Source organism: Delphinapterus leucas, chromosome 6 (assembly GCF_059928025.1).
Source record: "Delphinapterus leucas isolate spDelLeu-1000000601 "Yukka" chromosome 6, BTC_Dleu_Yukka2, whole genome shotgun sequence".
In the NCBI taxonomy this organism is placed as follows: Eukaryota; Metazoa; Chordata; class Mammalia; order Artiodactyla; family Monodontidae; genus Delphinapterus; species Delphinapterus leucas.
The window spans coordinates 59567352-59587511 of record NC_143134.1 but is presented as its reverse complement, the minus strand read 5'-3'; the positions used below and the strand labels follow the sequence as shown (position 1 = coordinate 59587511).

Genomic DNA, 20160 nt, shown 5'->3' with positions numbered 1-20160 from the left:
ATTTCAAGTAAAAAATAGAACAAAAGTGCTCTCTCTCTTGCTCTCCACTTTTATTGAATTGGGACTGACTGAGCCAATTGCTTTAGAAGTCTGTAAAACACAATTACTAGTGAGCGGACTGACCCCCCAGTGCCCCCTCAGTGACACAGCAGACTAAAAAGGCTGCAGAGTGAGAGCGGCTCCCCTCAGCTGGCCGTCAGACCCAAGAGGCTTGCTTTTGAAGGTCTGTTGTTCTCACTGCCCAAATCTGTCTCCTTTGACTGAAAAAAATCTTCCTCCCCATCCATGTGCTGAAGTAACTTCATACATCACTTTCTAAGATGAACATGTCTATTCTGGCAATTAAGGACGATCTGTCTTTTGATATTCTTATTTATGTGGGTGTTTACGTATAAACACACATATACATTATGTGGATGCATTTAGATGAGAATGTTAGCATCATTTTCGAATAGCTAGTAATAATTCCGATTGACATATGCAAGAGCAAAATTGCGCCACTTACGTATGTTCGGGTAGAAGCACTTGGCTCCTTTCTCCTGAGGTGAAGTCAAAATAATTAGAGCGAGCAAGAAAAAGAAACTAGAAGTAGGTAACATTCTTCCCCCTAGTTAGTAAAAGAAGTAATAAACTCCATAAAGTACTAGAGTTAAGATCACTAACACTTCAGGCATACCAGCTTTTTACCAGGAATTTACAGCTCCTGTTTCAATTCAAGCAGCTAGCATTAGGACATAAAATCTAGGTATTTTTTAAGTGTACTTTTATGTTAAATAACTGAAGAAAAAAATTGTCCTTTCCTGAAAAGCATTCTTTTCTCCTCCTTCTCAGCTTGCTTCTCTCACACGTGCACGCGTACACACATCTTGGCACCGAAGAATTAAAAGTTAATAAATCCCTTTTTTATGACATTGTAATTTTTTGGCAAGCGTAAACTCCTTTTATATTCTGCCACATTCATTTATTTGAAGCTTGTGGGAGTCTTACGGCAAAAACATTAAATTATTTCTGAGAAGGCTTTTTTAAAAAAGAAATGCCTTCTAGCCCAACCTTCACTATGAAGTTTCAACAGAGAAAGCAAAGTCTGTGTTCTTCTTAGCACGAGAACAACAACGACAACAAAAATGATCATTCACAGCAAGAGAGAGCTGGCAGAAGCCTCTCACCTTGAGAGCGAGCCCATCTTCCCAGGACTGATACAAGCATATACTAATATATGCGTGAAGTCTTATAACCTGCTTCCAGGTGAGAAACGGCCTATGTTTTTTAAAAAAGAAAAGGCTATCTAGAAAAACAAATATTTCAGATGAATGATGATGAGAAAGAATCACACCGAGAGAAAGTCTATCAGAGGATCGGGTAGACGGTGGTGGACCCAAGGGAGACGGAAATCAGGAAGATGACCCTTTCAAAGTGGTGCTATCATGAAAATTACCACCTGTGCATTTGGTATGTGCATTCTGCTCTAGATGCTGTTTTTGCCTGAATTTTCGAGTTTGCACTGGCGAGAGCAGTAGCTTGTTCCCTTCGAGGGAAGATAAGGATAAAGGGTATTATAGGAGCATCACGTTTGTGCAGAGGAAGTTACGTAGCCACGAGAGATTGAATGTTACTCCCATCAATAGAAATTTGTAAAAATTTCTTTGTATCATGGAGAGAAAGTCCTTTGCCTGCCATTAAGCTTTGTTGTCTATTTTGTAGGCAGTTTGGTGGAAGTGACTGGTGTAGTTCTTGGACTGGAGGAGTGAAAGGTCAGCAGAGGCTTAAATGAGCTTGTCTTACATCCAGCTGGGCCAGCAGGAGGTCATTAGGAAGATCCGAGGCTCACTGTAGGCTTGACAGAGTCTCTCCCCATGATACAAGGAGACTGTTTTGCTCATTGCTCTTCTCCCAGGATATAAAAAGAAGCCCAGAGACAGGAATGACACCGAAGTTTATCTTACTACCAAAGTTTCGGTTGAGGAGGGCACAACTGGCAATTATTCAGAAGGGGGATTTATTTTGTCTGTTTGCCTTTGATGGAAAGTAATGGAGAGAAGTACAAAAGACCTACTGATCTCCTGGCTGTATTGTGGAACCAAACAGAGTAACAGGGAAGAAGAAGAAAAAAAAAACCTCTTCCTTTATAAGTCAGAGGACCGGCACAACTTCACCTTTTAAAAGAATTCTGGTAAAGGAGAGCTGCAGTTTGAATGGCAAAAATATAGGAAACGAAAAGGCTGATGCCTTAACATGTTCTCTTCTTGTACTTGGAGAGGATTAGCACGCTTTATTTGACAGCTAATTATATTAGGGCACATATACTAATAGTTATCTTCAGTTGGTGCTAAGTGGCTCATTTCTTGGAGGTATTGCCTGGTGAAATCATATGTATTTACTGAGAATCTCTCTTTAGAAAAGTTCTCTAAGTTTCCAAACACAGAGAATGATGGAAAAAATGGATGTCGCTACTGAGAAGGTGCTAACAGGAGGCAGGCAGCATGTTTTCGCATCTTCACCTCTGCTGTTAATGTATGCAGTGGCTCATCAGAGGTAGCTCATGTTAATTTATTCCTGCACACCTGTACAGGGCTGGAAGTCAGGTAATCAGACAAGCAAAAACTATACATCTCTGCTCTTTAGGTACAGCTACCCAGAGGCCTATAGAGGAACAAACTTACTTCTGGAGACATCAGCAGGTTTTAATAAACCAAATACAGATGTCTTATTCCATACAAATGAAGGAGTTTACATGTTTAAATCTGGACAGATTTAACTAGCAATCAAAGAGAAGGTTCACCCTTGGCACCAATGGTTGCCTCATATTTATTTATAAATCACCCTGACCAAATATTATTTTGTTTTAAAATCTATTCATGGGGCCGAATCGCCTTTCCTACACCTTGAAGATCAACCATATGTGCTGACCCTTCTGATAAAATTCAAGACGAACTGTGGCAATTAGTGGCCACTATTCTCAGAGGAAGAGAGGAACAAAGATGCAGACCATCTAGTTTCTGTGGACGACGTCTTCGTTATAGCTGCCAATGTAAAATCTATTTATGTCTGTTGTAGTGATTGGCATTAAATAGATTTTTATCATATTAGCAAATGATAAGGAATTTGGGGGAAGAGGACAGAAGGGTTTTTATTTTTCTGAATAAAAACCAAATGTAATTTATAAATGGGGTTGATCCATGGCCACTCAGCCCTCCTGGGGATCAAAAAACATGACAGAGGATGAGAAATGACCAAAGGAAGCCAGGCCCAGCCAATTCTATGACACTATCTATCTTCAAGAAAATGTCCTTTATGAAGACTGTAGATTCTAGGCCAGTTGGAATTTCTTCTTCCCAGGGAGTATTTTCATATGTTTACTTCAAAACCCAGGGTCGGCTTTCCTGTTCCCTGACAGAACAGCATCTTGGCAGAAAAATCAAGGGACGAACAAGAAAGAAGTAAGGGTGTTCAGAGACTGTCAGGTGTAACACCACACACTGTTATCAGTATGCACGTAAATACTTCAGCCATTGCCTTATAGTTCTAGAGTTCTTTACGGGGAAATAATTTACATTTTACTTCCAGAACCTGGAGTAAAAATTACCCTAACAACCACCTAGCGACCAGATGAATTGGAGTCTGGGTATATTAGCTTGCTCTTTGTCATTAGTGTGGAATGGTCCTCTTTGCTTTCTGATTTATTAAACTCACGCTCATTCACAGCTGTATAGAAAAGGACACCTCTGACACTGCGCTTGGACTCCTCAGCCCTCACAAGCCTTGCTTGTGCCCCACTCTCTCTCTCTCTCTCGTCTCCCTTTTTGTGACTTTACACAAAGAATATTCTTGCTTTTCAAAAAGGCTTCAATCGGATCTTATAAAAACCTAGAAAGACCATAAGCGAAGACTTGGAAATCTCTGCTACCTAGCCGTCAAATCTAAAACACAGCATTTAACATCTTTCTACCTCCATCCTACTAACAGCCTATCTGAGACCAAACACGCAACTCCCTCGTGTATAACCATCTTGGAAGAAGTGCAAGAAGACCTGTTTCTCTCTCCTGTAAGGTGTTCTAAGCCCAAAGACAAGAAGGCTGCTTTCGTAGACAGAAGGAAGAGGGTCATTCTGTTAGTTTTATCACAGGCATCCCAGAAACCCGGTAGCCTTGCACACTTCAGCCCCCACTCGGAATGCCTTCTGATGCTTTATTTGCACAAGGAAGATGTTGTGGAGTCCAGGATGGATGAGTCGAGACTCTGGGGAGAGGAGAGAAATGGGCGAGGACACGGCAGGATTAAAGGCAAAGGGGGATTTCTGTTTGGGAAGATATGTTGGCTCAGAGAAAGGTAAGAAAACTTACCCTAGCTTCATAGTGAATTGAAGAGGACAAAAGCAGGGACACGAAATTCCTGGGGTTCTTGTGACTGACACAGTACAAGTGAAGAGAAAGAGGAAGATAATGTGTCTGAGGGGTAGATTCAAGATGTGAGGCAAGAGGCTTTGTGAATAAGGAGATTAAATTACAGGTCGTTATTAGTTGATGAAATGACAATGAAGGGCTGAAACAGGAGTACAATTATAGTGCAGCTGTGTTTCCTGAGGTGCACGAGGAGGGTGGTACCCCAGTGGCATCACTGTTTTTGCTTGTTCAGTGGTAGTTACATTCACATCATATATTAACTCAAGTAATAGACTCAACAAGGATGAACACTCTTCTTAAAAAAAAAAAAAAGTCAAAGTATCAAGAGTTTTTGCTATGTTTTTACCCTGAGGGCAAAAGATTTGCGGATTCTTGAAAAGCAAAATTTCATGTGAGAATCAAGACTTTCTTGTACAGTATTTGTTTTTTCAATTTGCTTTCTATCATGTGTGACAAAACTCCAGAATTAAAAAGATTAGGCATGACGTACTATTTCACCCATATGAAATGTAATCACCTGTCTTCTGAGGTTTGCAATCTCTTCTGTGACTGAACATACATGGGAGAATATCTGTATTATGCTTCTCACCTAGAATATCCTATATCCTCGTTATCCTAGGCACTGGTCTAAACTTCTGTATGGCTGGTCACTCATGAAACTCTCAATCCTTAAAATAAAATTAGAGATTGAAATATTCTTCTGCTATCACTCAATCACTAAATGTTTTTCCTCAGACAAACCACCCTCCCCACAGTACCTCCTTATACATTAGGACATAAAAACACAAGTGCTTGCGTCTTCTAGTGGCTTGACATAAATGAAAGCACCAAGCTTCGGGTGTTGTAGCCTTTGGTCCCAGAGCCATTTATTCCAGTGTCATGACTTGCAGTAGTTTCAGCAAACCAACTAAAACTGTGATAGGAATTCATGCAAATAAGCTTAAATTTTGGCTTGTCTTCAAGCACTCCATTTCCATAAATATTTTATGCAGGTTTTCATGAGTCTTTTATTTTTGTTAAAAAAAAAAAATCCAATGCATTAACCTCATTATCACAAGTGCACTATTTCAAACATAAAAGAATGAATATTGCTCACAAACTTGGGGGGCGGGGGTGGGTATAGTATTATATTTTATTATTCAAAGTCTAGCTATCTTGTCTGCCGTATTCTGGGGCTGTCGATGATAACCTGGAACTGAAAAGAACTCTGTGACCATAAAACGTTTTTTACAGAACAAGGTAAATGGGGGAGGGGGGATTTTTAAGAAGAGAGATTTCTCTTCAAAGCATGTTTTGAGTTGTACAAAGAAAGGCACCTAGTTTTTTCTCAGAGATTTTGCTTTTCATACATTGGGCCGCTTATATTTTAGTACAAAGGAAAATCTATTTTAACGTTCGTTTTTAAAAAGACTGAACTTTTAAAAAAAGCTGAGCATTCTAGCGACAGATCACTACTTTTCAGTGTACTTCTATTATGTTACTTTGTCAGAGACCTCTGCCCAACTGATAAACACTAGAATTTGGGTGCTGGCTCTTTGGAAACCTCCTAATTCATTTTGTTTCTTCTACATATATTGATTTTTACCATGTAAAAAAATTTTCTCCAAAAATATTTTTAAAAGGCACTGGAAAACCAAAAACCACATCCAATATGATGGGATGAACTAACTGTGTGACTCTCGTTGAGCCAGTGTATCATGTAAATGATCTGTTCATAAGCTCATCTCTGCAAGGGTAGGACAACTGTGTTACCCCACCACTGACCACCTTGACACATTCCATTTCTATCACATTTTCTTTAAGATGATTGAAAAAGACCACTGTAGGTTTAGGACCAGCTGCTTCTGTTTAAGCCCAACAGTTTCAGAGCTGCAGCTACATAGCTGAGGTGTGATGTCATCTGAAGGCTGGACATAATATATTCTAACTGATCCTCAAAGTATATGCATGCCTCCCCTTCTGTGCATAATTCCCACGACAGATTATATTTTAGAGATGTGCTCCAAGACATTGTTAAAAAGTTAAAGTAACCCACATCACCATACCACTTCCCCGTATCAACAATTACTTTGGTCCCGTTTTCTTCTGATATTTTTATGACTCTTAAAGAATTCAAGGACATACTAAATACTCATGTAAGAACGATAACATTTCTGGTTATACCTACGGAGATGCAGGCTGTCTCGATGTCCTGGACCTATGGTTCTTTCCATCCGTAAATTTCTGTTTCTATATTGGATAAATATGTGTGTATGAAGATAATATATTGATTTAATGAAAAAGCCACATGGCAAAGCAGAAATATATATCACAGAAGCTGCGGCTTCTAAGTGAAGGTTCACGGGGAAGCAGGGAACTGTGTACATAGTTAACTTATTCACACCTAGATGCATGGAAACACACATACACAGAGCACAGAGAGAAATGGCGTGCATTACTGGGGAAGATGGCATATGACTCTGCATGCTTAGTCACAAGCACCAACTGCAACAATCCTTCACGAGCACGGCAGCTTGGGGGGTCACGTGATCACTGTGGACAATCTTTACAGTGCATCAAAAAACATCTAAGCTGGATTTTTTTTAATGTTTCAAGTCCACCATGACTGGCACCCTCCACCCCCGGCAGGAGCAGCCAATGGAGATTTACTGACCTGTCTCTGCTTCGGCGAGAGGGGAAGGCGGCATTGCAGCCAGCCACCGTGCAGACGTGCATCTCTTTCAAGTGAACGTTCCTGTAGTGAAGCTTCACGCTGTAGGAGCTTTTGAAACTCTTCTTGCACACATAACAGATTTTGGGGTCTGGGCTAGAACACAGATCACCTTCCGGGGAGAACTTTTGAGGGCTGCCGTAATTCAGAGATGATGTAAAACTCTCGTGCAGGGCTGCCATGCTGGCACCCCCGCCGTTGTACAGTCCGTACTGGCTCATGTAAAACATGTCGTAAGTGGGATCTGTAAACTCTTCCTTCACCTTGATGACGTCCTGGTGAGAGGGCTCACTGTGGTTCTCGTCCGGCCTCTCACTGTTCACCAGGACTTTCTCGCTCACCTCGCCGTGCATGTGCTCATCCCCTTCCATGGATTCCTCACCTAGTTTTGGCTCCGAAGACTCAGACTCGTTCTCGTAGTCCCGCTCAGGTTCTTGGTCCTCGGAAGTCATGCTGTCGGCCCTTCGTATTTCAGTCCTTGAAATGCACCGGGTCCTGCTATGCTTAGAAAAGTCCTTCACAGACATGCCTGGACTCATTTCCTCCTGCGAGTGGCAGTGACTGTCATGGCTGCCATCGTTGACCACAGCTCCGCCATCATTGGGGTCGTCGTCTTCATCGTCAAACTCATCGGCAGTGTCAATAATTTCCTTCTCGATCTTCACAGGCATGCTGGACTTCCTGGGCTTCTTCTTGGGCGCCAGATCGGCACTGGGCTCATGAGTGGCCATCATCACTACTGGCGCTGCTGGCTCAGAGGGTAATGGGGGGAGCTGCTCTATGGTACCACTGGTTGGAATGATGGGACTGGTCGGGAGGGAGGTTGGAGGACTCACCATTTCCCCCGGAGTGAGTAAACTTCTATAAAACGGAGGAACTGGTTGGACAGTCTTTAGCCCAGAAAACACCAGCTGGCTAGGGAGAGGATTCTGTAAGACGGGGTCTAGTGGGGGAGTGGTAAAACCCATTGGGGGCCGGCCAGGGCTTGTGAGTGTGAGATTTGATTTTGTACTTGCTATGACGGGGGTGGCAGCCCCTGATGTGGCCCGAATTAAATCTTTGTCTCGGTTATTCCTTAGCATAGGCATGTGAAGGCGAGGGTTAGGGTTCGCACTATGACGGTTACGGCTTCGGAGGGAGCTAAAGACCATGTTGCAACCTTCGATGGTGCACCGATGTTTGATCTTCAGGTGAACAGCGTTATAATGGATTTTGAGAGTACCTTTGTCATAGAACGTCTTCCCACACGCGTTACAGAACACTCTTCCTTTCCGAGACGCTGACCCCATCCTTCTCATCCGGTGGATCCGGAATGAGCTTTTTGGGTGTTCGGTTTTGGACAGATCACTGACCGGGGCGGAATTCTGAATGGGGGACACGCAGGCTGGCTCAGTTTTGGGCTCCACGTTAGTAATGCTGGTCAGGGCGTTTCTATTGGGCGTCTGGTCGTTCTTGTAGGGTGTGGGAGACACTTCAGATTCACTGCTCTCGTTATATTCATTCTGGGTCGAAAGGCTGGGTTCCCGCAGCCTCAGTCCTGGTTGCTCTAACAGCAACCCATTCGGAGGCAATCCTAGCAGCGGGGCTGAGACCGGGTTGATGTACTGGAATGGCAGCAGGAAGGCGAGGCTGTTGGGGATGTTTTCAAAGTGATGAATGCTGGAAGGGTTGCTGTTCTCTAGATGGGCAAGGAGGCTGGGACTCCTGGTGCGATTATTACTCTCAATGAAAGTTCTGATGTCTGAGTCTGTCTTTGAAGACGGTACAGCTACGGCCTGCCCCTCTTTCTCCTGAATGGCCATCAGCTCCACAATGGATTTGGTTTCTCCGAACCGCAGAAACTGCTGAAGGGTGATGATTTCCTCTTCTCGAGACATGATGGCCCAGCGGTCCAGCACCTTGCCGGCAGCATCCTGGAGGCCACATCAAAGAAATGACAAAGACAAACACAAAAACTTATTGACTGTGCATGACTATTCAGTGCAACCGAAGGTGCTCTGTCTGCTCATGGAACACCGAGAGCAGAAAACAACATGCAAGCACGGTTAATACAAGTCGATCCACAAAGCATACTTCTCTGCCATGCCAATGTAGTCATTAGAGTCACAGTTAGAGAAACACTGAGTTGAATAATGTCAAAGCAAACAAAACGTAGACCACCGGGGCTCTGTGATCTAAAATGCCTACACTACTGCTACTTTAACAACAACGGCCTATATAGACTATGCAAGTATTTAGCATATATTAGTACAAGATGTGAACTCTTGCTGTGCAACCCAGTGTACGCCAAAAAAAAAAAAAAAAAAAAAAAAGGTACCTTAATCCTTATCAAACAGTCGCACCACAGGAAGGAATTGAGTACATTTTTCACATTTTATTTCTCGAGCACAGCACTGGGTTCACTGATGTAAATTCCTTTAAATAGGAGCTATTATGTGAATTTCTGAATCAAAAGGATGAACAAAGTAGCATTACCCCCCATACCCCCATTGCTATGCTGTATTTCCCCCCCTTTTTAATGGCTATATTTTCGTGTCATTTACCAGTAGCCTATTTCATAAGGTAGAGTAAGGAGAAACGGTAATTGCACTTTTCTGAAAATTGATTGTAATCCTATGATTCAAAGTTTGAGTTAGACTTAGCGTATCTGACTTTTTATCATCTTGTTATAAATGACAGCTATACATATCTAGAAAGTAAACATGTGATGGATTTAGAGAGAATAAATGTGTAAAAATGTTGTCTCTCAACATTCTCCTCTGATAGCAGAGGGAGTCCACAGAGAATACACATCAGTAATCACCAGACTATGTGTTGTTAAATATACATTAAAAAGCATTTCACACTTTCATTTTTTGCTAGTAACTATGAGATACGCCTGGAGGTCGGACTTAAAAATCCTGCAGTATAATGTCAGGCAATCCATTTCGGTGTGGAGTGAGAAAAATCTGTTCAAACACTTAAATAATGACTCCGTCATCTTCTATAGGGCACAGCTTCTTCCCACCAGTACAGGATACTCGGCAACCCTCTGTGAACAGCACTTGCTCCAACCCTTGACTGTCACTTTACAGAAGCATAAAATCGTCTTAAACAACAAGGCAAGAGCCTTATTAATTACAAAGAGGAAAATCATAACATTATAATGGAGAAACCTAGCAGACACCACCCTAACCAAGTTGTCCAAGAAACATTACCCGGTGATAAGGAACATCACGGACCTTGTGTGAGATAGATACATATGTGTATACATCTATACTGAGAAGGGCACACTGCTGCTTCCGTGGCACGCTTGCCCAAAAATTTATACCTCAATCTAATTATGAGAAAACATCAGATAAACCAAAACTAAAAGGCATCCTGCAAAACGGTCGCAAGTATTCGTCAACGTGTAAATGTCGGGAAAGATTTTTAAAAACTCAAAGATCTAAGATTGGTTACGGATTGGAGGAGACTAAGAAGACAGGACAAATAAATGTGAGATTCTAGGGATCCTAGACCAGAAAAAGAACACTAGTGGGAAAACTGGTAAATTTGCAATAAAGTCTCTAGATTAGTTAACAGCATGGTATCCATCCTAATTTCTTGGTTTCAACAACCGTACTATGCTCATGTAAGATGCTACGTTAGGGGAAACAGGATAAAGGGAACGGTACTATTTTTGCAATGGAGAATTCTCTCTCGTAGACCGTTCCACTCAGCCTTGCAACATGAAATTCTCTCTGGACCACAATCGTATGGTCTGAATCATGACACCTAAAATTTGATAAAAAGGCAATACTTGTCATTTATTTAAATTACTTAAAAAAGAAGCTCCAATAGTTACATGGTATTCCTTATAAGGCTCATTGCTAGCATTCTATCATTTTATATGTGTGTGGGTGTCCAGTCCTACATAAAGTCAAATACAGATGTCCCTCCCTCATCTTGTAGGAGAAATTAGCCTTCAGATCAAACACCCTCAGACAGCTGTCTGTTCACATTAGTCGTACAAATGATGTGTATACACGGTGACCCTGGATGATCCTGGAGTCGGGCAGTAGCCATTTTTTAAAAAGTTATCGCTCACAGCAACGGGTCTCCCTTCCATTCTTTTTTGGGGCAGGGAAGTAAAGGAGAGTGTTGGTGTTGTAAATAAGCAGAGAAATACATTGTGATTTTGCAGAGATTATCTCATTTGAGCGTTATAATAGCTTCCAGAGCTCAGCAAATGTGTAACAGATGAGACACCGGAGGTGAGATGGCTTGAGAAGGTTGCGAAGATGCTAACTGGGGTCCAGGACTTGAACCCAGAAATTCTGACTCCAAGCTCGCTGAGGTAAGTGACTGTCATCCATGAGGCCATTTTGCAGGTGGGCACACTGAGTCTGTGATGACAAGGAGCAGGGCCTCTCCTGAACAAGGCTGGTCTCCAGAGCGCTGTAATGTCCTCTTCTACACTATTTGTCTTTTAACCATCAAATCCATTTTCTTGATTGTTCTTTTATGGAGGCTTTCACTATGGAAACCCAATCCGAGCAAGGTACAGCCATTTCTTCCTCAGGTTCTTCCCAGGTAGCCTGCAACTAAACCTGCGTATCGATAATGTACTTACAGAGCTGGCAGCCTCCGGCATTAAAACAGGCCCTAGAAACCATAGCAACTGATTAAACCCACCTGAGGCATCTCCTTCCAGTCACCCTCCTGTCTTCCCTCCCCTAACGGTACACAGCAGCAGTCCCATATGGTTTCTCTTTTCTCCTGGCCTGCCACAATGCCTGCTATTTCTAAATCTACTGCCTTTCAGACTCTTTTTTAGGCCTGAGTGGCTGTCTCCACTAAAAAGGAGACTGTTATGTTAAAGCACTTACTTCTGGTGGAAGAGGTCCAGGCTACTTTGCTGGTAGCCTGAATGATAAAAGAGAAGCTTCATTTATCGTGGTAACAGAAGCATCCATTTATATTTACACAGAAGGACAACACAGTCTCTTTGTAAACAAATGTGCTTGGGGACGGGACAAATATCTACACTGCATACTCCCAACTGGAGTCCTCCTGACAGGGTAACCTCTGGATCCAGGCAATGTGAAGTGCCACCAAAGTTCTTTCCAAAGAAGCCATCATTCATCAAGATGATCTAAGACCATCACGTTCACAAATAGAGAAACTGCAGCAAGCAAGAAAGTTGACTTTCTCATGCAACAGAATGGGTCTGAAAGCTCAACGCTAGAAATGAACGTCACTTTTAGCATATCCTCGGATTAAACTGGTTGAAGGGAGTTAGAAATCATCAAAGGGAAAAAAGAGAGGCCAAGGTTCTTTTTTCCTGAAGATCTCTGTGACAGAAGTAAGCACGATGTGGTGCAGTGATTCTCAAACAGTGGCTTAAGACTCCTCTGTTAAGACAAGACTTTCCACGAGTGGTCCACATGCTCTTCAAAAAGGGCTAGTCTGAGGGCTATTATTTTCCTAAAACCAGTCTGCAGGTAATTGAGAGCAACCATTTGGAAACCTTCAGGACAATGGGACACTGCTGTAACAACTAAAGGCACGATCACTTCTTTTCAAAGTAATTTTATTTTATTTTATTGAACTTAAGTGTTGGCTTAAGACTGATTGGGGGGGAAACTGGTCCTTCCTCACAGATAGCTTGAGAGGTAGAGATCTATAATCTAGGCCCCCTTATCATGTCAAATACACTTTACCAGAGTAATTAAGAGCCATAAAAAGAATTAGGTATTATCACAGAATAAATATTAATAAAACAGAAATGCAGTCTGTTAGGCCACTAGGAACATCCTGACTACTGACCAACTCACACTGGGATGCTGGTCTCGTGCATGAATGATAAATCACATCAGAGTGCGTAACTAGATTCTTGTCCTTCCCATTCGATTTTGTAGTTGGTGAGTCAGTTACTTTTAGGCTTCCCCATTTGTAACCAGCGTTCAGTGACCTTGAACCCTCTGCATTGGGGATTATTATTTATGAAATGAGGATAATAAGATTCACCCTGTTAAGTGAAATGCAAGGTATTAGGATAAGTATTGATTTCCTATGACAATAACTGGCTATCCTATTAATTAAAAGATGAGTAACACCAAATAATCCAGACTTATAAACCAGTTTTACTGAGTTCAGAAGAAGTACACAACACTTAAAATATTTACATCTAAGCGTTTTAAATGAAAAGACTTCCTTTTATTATTCACTGGACTGGTGATTATATCACTCAGTAGGAATCTGGCACCCAGTTCTACATGGCTCCAGAGTGATTTTCTAAAATCTTTCTTGCAGTAGGATCAATGATCATGGTTTCAGTGGTTTTATTTGAGCCCTTTCTTCATATCAAAGCACCTTATAGGATGCATAGTTTTAAAACCAGAGTCAAATAAGACTGTTTGGTTTTTCTTATTTGAGGGAAAGGGAGAGTAGAGAAGGAAAGATGTAAAGAGACTGAAGAGAGACCAGATAAGAGGCTTTGGGATCATTAGACTGTCAGGTGACCTCAAGCCCAGAGAATCCCCAGCCCAAGAAGGAACCCATCTGTGTTCACAGCAGGCCACTGGCATGCCAGAGCACGGAGGGAAACACTGCCTTTCTTTCCATGCGTGGAAATGAGAGAGGAACACTGAACGTAGCAGAGATCTAGGGCTTCTTTGCTCTAGCAGTATTCTGATTATTAAGAAATCAGCCAATAGTTTAAGTCTCAAAGACAGGTGCAGAATAGTTTAGTTTTCTACTCTATTTAATGAACTTCTTGTCAGTCAAATTTAAGGCACAATTTAAAGAAAAAATCCAAAAACGATTAGCTAAAAACTAAAAACGTTTCCCCTTTGATCTAATTTTAAAGCTTTTAATGAAATGTGGACCACCTAAAACAAAATCAGAGGTTTATGAGATGTAGTTTTTGATTTCACGCCTACATTTGCAGTGTTACTATCTTAAGGAATTATTCCACCCTAACCATACTGGCAACTTATTTTCATGACCAGTTTCCCATTGGAATTTTCTATCCTTTCTCCTTCAGGATGAATTCGGATATCAAGGCAAGAGAAATGTGGTTGAGTAGAAGGTAGAGAAATGACCAAATTTCAAGCCTATCCAGCTTGGCACTCGTATCAGGTAAAACTGAGCTGTAATTGCTGAGTTAAAAACTGATGAAACCATGCTATGCAAAACTTGAAACATAAATGTTGCCAGGCTTTCTAGATGTTTAAGTCTTAAGGGTAAACGAATCGTGGGAGATCTACACAAAGGAATACTAACTACTGGGCAATGACGAGGCATAAACTATTGATAGAAGCAGAACCTTAAGAATGAAAGAAGTCAGACCTAAAAGGCTACAGACACTACCAAGCCAGTCAGAGGAATCATTTTGGAAAAGTAAGACCATAAGAACAGAAAGGAGATCAGTAGTTGCCAGGGGCTGAGGGTGGCAGAAAGGGATTGACGGCAGAAGAACAGAAAGGAACTTTGGGGAGTGACGGTAACGCTCTACATCGTGACTGTGCTGATGCCTATATGACCGTATCGATTGTACATGTAAAATTGGTAGATGTTTTTGCATGGAAAGTATACCTCAATGAAGTTGACTGAAAACATTAAACCATGAAAAGTGCATGAAATCTCACGACTCAACATGCACAACTTTCCCTATTTATACATGTATATAGACCATCTTCTTGTTTCCTTCATTCTGTTGTGACCAGAAAAACAAAGACACATGCCTTCCTCCCCATTCTCTCCTATCCGTAGGGGGTACACAACAATCCACTAACGTGAGGAGTAAACATGAGAATTTCTATTTATTTTTTAACCTAGAAACACAATTTTTTGCTAATATTACTAATTGAGAAACAGCTTTACATATATTGGGGCGCAAGCTCAGGCATTTTTACGAAAGGGGTGCGTAGTCATAAAAATCAGAGGTTGCTCCTCTACGGAGCTAATATTGACATGTGGCAGGCACGTATCGTGCACACACGTCTTGTCAAACACTCTGGAAGAAGCTGATGAAGGGCAGTCAGTCAGGTAATTCACCATAGCTCACCTTCACCTGTGCCTTTGTGCTGGCCTCTTGGTTGGGTGGATATGTGTCGAGGAAGTGACCCAGAAATTAGGAAATATAACATTTAACTGCTGGGTCACTTCAGGAGCAAGTGATGGGCTCAGACTATTATCTCAGATGTTATGAACAGGGGCACTCCGTCAGCTTCATATGGGGGGCTGTAAATGGAGAGCTCACGGATACCACCTGAGAGTTGGATAGGGTTGGCCACGATGACTGAAAGCACTACCTACAGTTTTAAAGAAAAAAGCTTATAGGAGTCATAACACTTTCAGTCCTCGTCTCTCCCATTCCCCCGCTAGTGACCTGTTTTGGAACTCACGTGGGTCCATATGTAACAAGCAGCTATTTCAGTTTTAAACTGTCTTTCTAAAGTCAAGTTATTCTTAAACCTCGTCTCTTCAGCCACACAGTTTAACTGGTGTGGGTGCTCTCCACTCACATCAGAGCTATTTTCTCCCATTTTTTGTTAGATCCTATTTATTTCTCTAATTTATATGACTTGGCAATCTGAAGTGTGTACGGGTCAAAGTTTGTGTGCCTGTGTGTGTGTGTGTGTGTGTGTGTGTGTGTGTGTAAGCAGGCGAGAAGGGGAGATGAATAAAAATGGTGAAACAAAAAAATTCTTATTGAAAATAACAGATTCTGGGAAGCACTTAGGGAAATTTTTAAAGCAATATTGTGATAATTTCTGAGAAACACTTGAAATTATGTGGGAAAACAACTTGGCATGCTTATTTGTTTTAGCAAATTTACATTTAAACACATATTTCCGGGAGGGCACTGACTGAGAAAGATGCGCCACTAGCATATACAATATACACTGGAGCAGTCTGCTTGTGTAAGTAAACAAAATTACACTCTTCTTTATTCACAAAGAGTTCTTTTATGTGATGGTGCTTTCCCAGTGTTTCAGGCTAATGTTTCCAGGCCAGCTGAAACAACTGTAATATCTGTAGGCAGAGTGAAGCATACTCATTTATACCATGATTGCACCAAATGGTGCAAATTAGACTTGATAAAAAAAAAAAATCAACATTTGTTTTGGGTAATGAAAACCCTACTCAATTTCCACGATTTGGAAATTTGTGTTTTGCAGAATTTCTGAAGAGCATCACTTTACCTTCAAAATACAATGTTGACCAGTCCATTCTTGCTTCCTCTGCCAATCCTCTTGCTTTCTCTAGGACAGAGGTGTCCCATGAGAAAGAATCAACGGAGTGTGGCACAGACAGAAAGGAAAACCTCCAAAGAAAAATCAAGACTGGACTTTGTTAACATTTATGCACATTTATCCCTTTTGGAAAACAAATATGCTTCCCTCATAAACCCAAGCCCATCGTTGTCAGGAAATGAGTGTGTGGACATCAGAGCTACGTATATATTGGCTGGCTGTGATTACAAAAGCTGGTGCTAAATTCAGTACGCCCAGATTATAAAGAACTTGCTTGAAATACCTTTCCAATTCCTCTTCCCCCCCCCCCAAAGGAGAAATGAACTCTATAGGAATATCCACCACTGGTTAAAATGATAGAGCTTGCAGAAAACTTTGCATTAAAGAAGTTTCTGTCAAGATGAGAATCTTACTAGTCCTTGCGAACACTGAGGTGTCCTCTCTATAAATACTGTTTGCACATAGGGATCAACTAAAAGTTACTTATCATGTACATGTACGTGTACACAAACATGGACCTGCACAAAAAGACTACCGTCCGGGGGTCACTGCACGAAACATCATAAATCAGTCTTATTATAAGATTAAAAATGCTCCACAGTGAAGAACGGTAGTATACTAAGGTAAGGCATATCAAATTACTTGCAAAAACAAAAAAGTACAAAGTTAAGGAATGCTTCTTGGATGACACTGGAAGTTTGAAGGGAATGGCCCTTGACTGCAGTTGGGAGCGGAAGGAAAAAGCAACATGGTAATTTTATGTGATTTTGAGGTGTGGCTTTGATAGATTTTTCAGTATATAAATTTCTATCATTTATTTTTTTGATCCATATTTGAATCTATTTTTTTAGTGAAGATATATTTTAGAGGAAAAAAATTATTGATAAGTTGAACAATACAACCTCCCCAAATGATCACCTCTAACCAAGATAACATCAAAATGCCAGGGCACTAGTTTTAAATAGTTCTTGTGATTTTTAAAACATATTGTTTGACTTTTGATAAAAAATTCACTTTGTTATAGAATGTTCTTGACTATGGACCAGATAAGAATATATATAATTAATTCAGAGAGGACTATCACTTCTCCCCTCAGTAACGGTCTGTACAGCATTTTTATTTTAAAAACTGTGATTATGATAGATCACTCCGGGGTTACAACACATTTAATCATAGAAACTCCAGCTAAGCTCTATTAAAGGCCTGTCAGGACTTCTTCTCTGTACCCAGGAATTTTAGCTTGTCTAGCTTAAAACCCGCTCTATGCATTTCCTCTATGGGTATTCGTTTGCAAATAAATAAAGCAGTTCCCTTGCTTTGCCATCTAAAAGATTTTCAGAGGAGTAAATTACTTTCTTCAATGCATTTCAACAATTGCATTTCAAAGATTCCAAGGTATTTTTCAAATGACCTAGCTCCATTGTAAATCAAACCTGAGAAACTTTTAAAGACACCATACATTTTAATATTTAATAACAGGGACTTCCCTGGTGGTGCAGTGGGTAAGACTCCGAGCTCCCAATGCAGGGGGCCGGGGCTCGATCCCTGGTCGGGGAACTAGATCTGCATGCCGCAACTAAGAGTCCACACGCTGCAACGAAAGATCCCGCGTGTCGCAACTAAGACCAGGTGCAGCCATAAATTATTTATTTATTTTAAAAATTGGATAACACTATCTTAGGAATCATGTAAGTTTCAAAATAGAAAATCTTAAATCCAGCTGATCTTCATTCCTAGCATATCAACCTTTTAATATAAAATTACCTGTGAGCCTCTAAGCACAGAATATCTAACCCTATACTAATGGGCTAAAACAGAATTTGTATCTTCAAATTCCAAATTTTGATTATGCTTAATATAACTTACTTACTCATAGTCAACCTTAGAGGAAAATAAAGAACATAGGTGAATGACACCTGAATTCTAGTCTTCCTTTGTCAATGACCAGCTGTATGACTGTCAAATCACCGAAACCCAGTTTCGGTTTTCTCACGGTATAGGTAAGAGAACGTAAACTTTACTAAACTTTCTAAGCCTCCCTAAACCCAAATTCCCTTATTTGACTATTTATTCCTAGAATCTGGACATACAAGACATTTCAATTAAAATGTTTCAAACCCTAAACTAAAATTTTCCCTTTTGACCCACTTGTGTACGTAAAACCTATTTTCAGAATATTTGTGTGTATGACTGAAAATATGCCCTCATCCGGTTATTGTATTGTTCTCTTAATATACTCTGGATGCTTCCTTTGATGCTTCTTATCGGTGATGTGATTAGAGGTACTAATTCTTCTGGATTAATGTTTACTCCTGGTCAATTTAATGATCAGTTCAAGTGAAAACTTCACTTGAAAACTAGGGAAACTGCTCAAGAAGTTCCTTCGAGGCCTTGGGAAGCGCCCCCCTCCCCCAAATCATCCCATCAATAGGGTTTGTGAAAATTCTGTAAAACTTGAGGCTCAACCATTGCAAAATAAATGTTATACCTCCATAAAGCTATATAAGTAAATATCTGTAGATTTCCAGCGATCTCTGCAGTTCCAAGAAACAGCAGTATTTGTATATAAAACCCACCCCCTCAATTAAACCTTTTAAATACACACAGGTTATTTTGGAGATGATCACCATTGAGATGCTAGGGGGTAAATCATTTTATGGTTCAGGACAACAAAGGAACAGTTTGAAATCCTCACAGAAAACACTAGAAACGGGAGGAAGGAGAAGGATGGGCCCTGCAAGTGGTCTTGTTTTCTTCTCCCCTCAGACATAAAGATAAAACCTGAGTCCTTGGACAGCTATAAATCTGCTTACTTTGCAATAAACAACACTCACCAGAGCCCTTGCTAGCATTTTTGCTTTGAGCTCTACATCTTCCAGTTTACCTTTCTTTCCACAACCGACGTTCTGCCACTGAGTTTGCAGAAAGCTTCCGTCTATCTAGGCGTCTGTGCTGGGGCTTTACGTATCTAAACACAACTACCAGAGACCCTGGCATTTCCTGATGGGCTTTTTCCTATAATGTCTGATAAACAGCAAACACGGGTGCAATTTTTTTTTTTTTTTTTTTCCACGACGAAGGTGATTTTCAACATTAGGTAAGGGCCACAACCTTCAGTCTCTGTCTGAAGGCTGTCTGTGCAACCGAGATCCTCAATCCTGGTACGTTATCCCAGCTTCCAAAGCTTGAATGGCCGATTCTGGCTCACGTATTATACTTTGAATCACTCCACAACTGAAACTGACTGAACCACCCTGAGGAACTTTAACGTATTCATTAGGATGTGAGGGAGCAGGGGTAGAAAGGAACTGAACACTCACTAAGCAGCATCCGATAAAACACACACAGGACGGGGTGTGTGATTGAACAGAGAGATATATTGAGATTTAACTTTGTTCTTCTCTGGGTATAAGAATGGCAGTAGAACACAAAGATTAATTTCGTGCTTTAGCATTCATCAGGGAACAACACATTATTACTTGTAACACATACACAAGGCTGTTGATGGATATACTTTCCTTTGATGGCTCAGATTAAATGTGTTCCTATAAGAGGCACCCTCACACGTGTGTGCGTAATTATAAATCTACGTACGCGTCATCAGTTTGAGTTTCTATGTATTTCTAAGCAGCTATCGGTGTAGCTATTGTACGTTTTATTTGGTCGCGAAATAGAGGTGATTTGGGGGTTGGTGGCTGACTGAAGAAACAGAGATCAAAACCGGAAAAAGCAGAGTAAATAATCAACATACGTTACTATAAGCCCAAACTCAGAAATCCAAAACAGAGGAGGGGGAAGCGTGCATTACGGAGCACAAGGTAATAAC

General features: G+C 41.0%; 1 protein-coding gene across 4 annotated transcripts in view; it reads right to left on the bottom strand.

Annotated features, from left to right (window-relative positions):
- Positions 1-20160, bottom strand: part of BNC2 (basonuclin zinc finger protein 2) — a 427648-nt gene that overhangs the window by 16957 nt on the left and 390531 nt on the right. For 2 of the 4 annotated variants that reach the window (XM_089913203.1, XM_089913204.1), the window contains 2 exons: positions 7054-9023; positions 6564-6629 (listed from right to left, as the gene is read on the bottom strand). In XM_089913203.1, the coding sequence (XP_089769329.1) occupies positions 6564-6629; positions 7054-9023 (2036 nt within the window). The remainder of the gene's footprint in view (positions 1-6563; positions 6630-7053; positions 9024-20160) is intronic. The other 2 variants (XM_089913202.1, XM_022573773.2) reach the window with 1 other exon arrangement.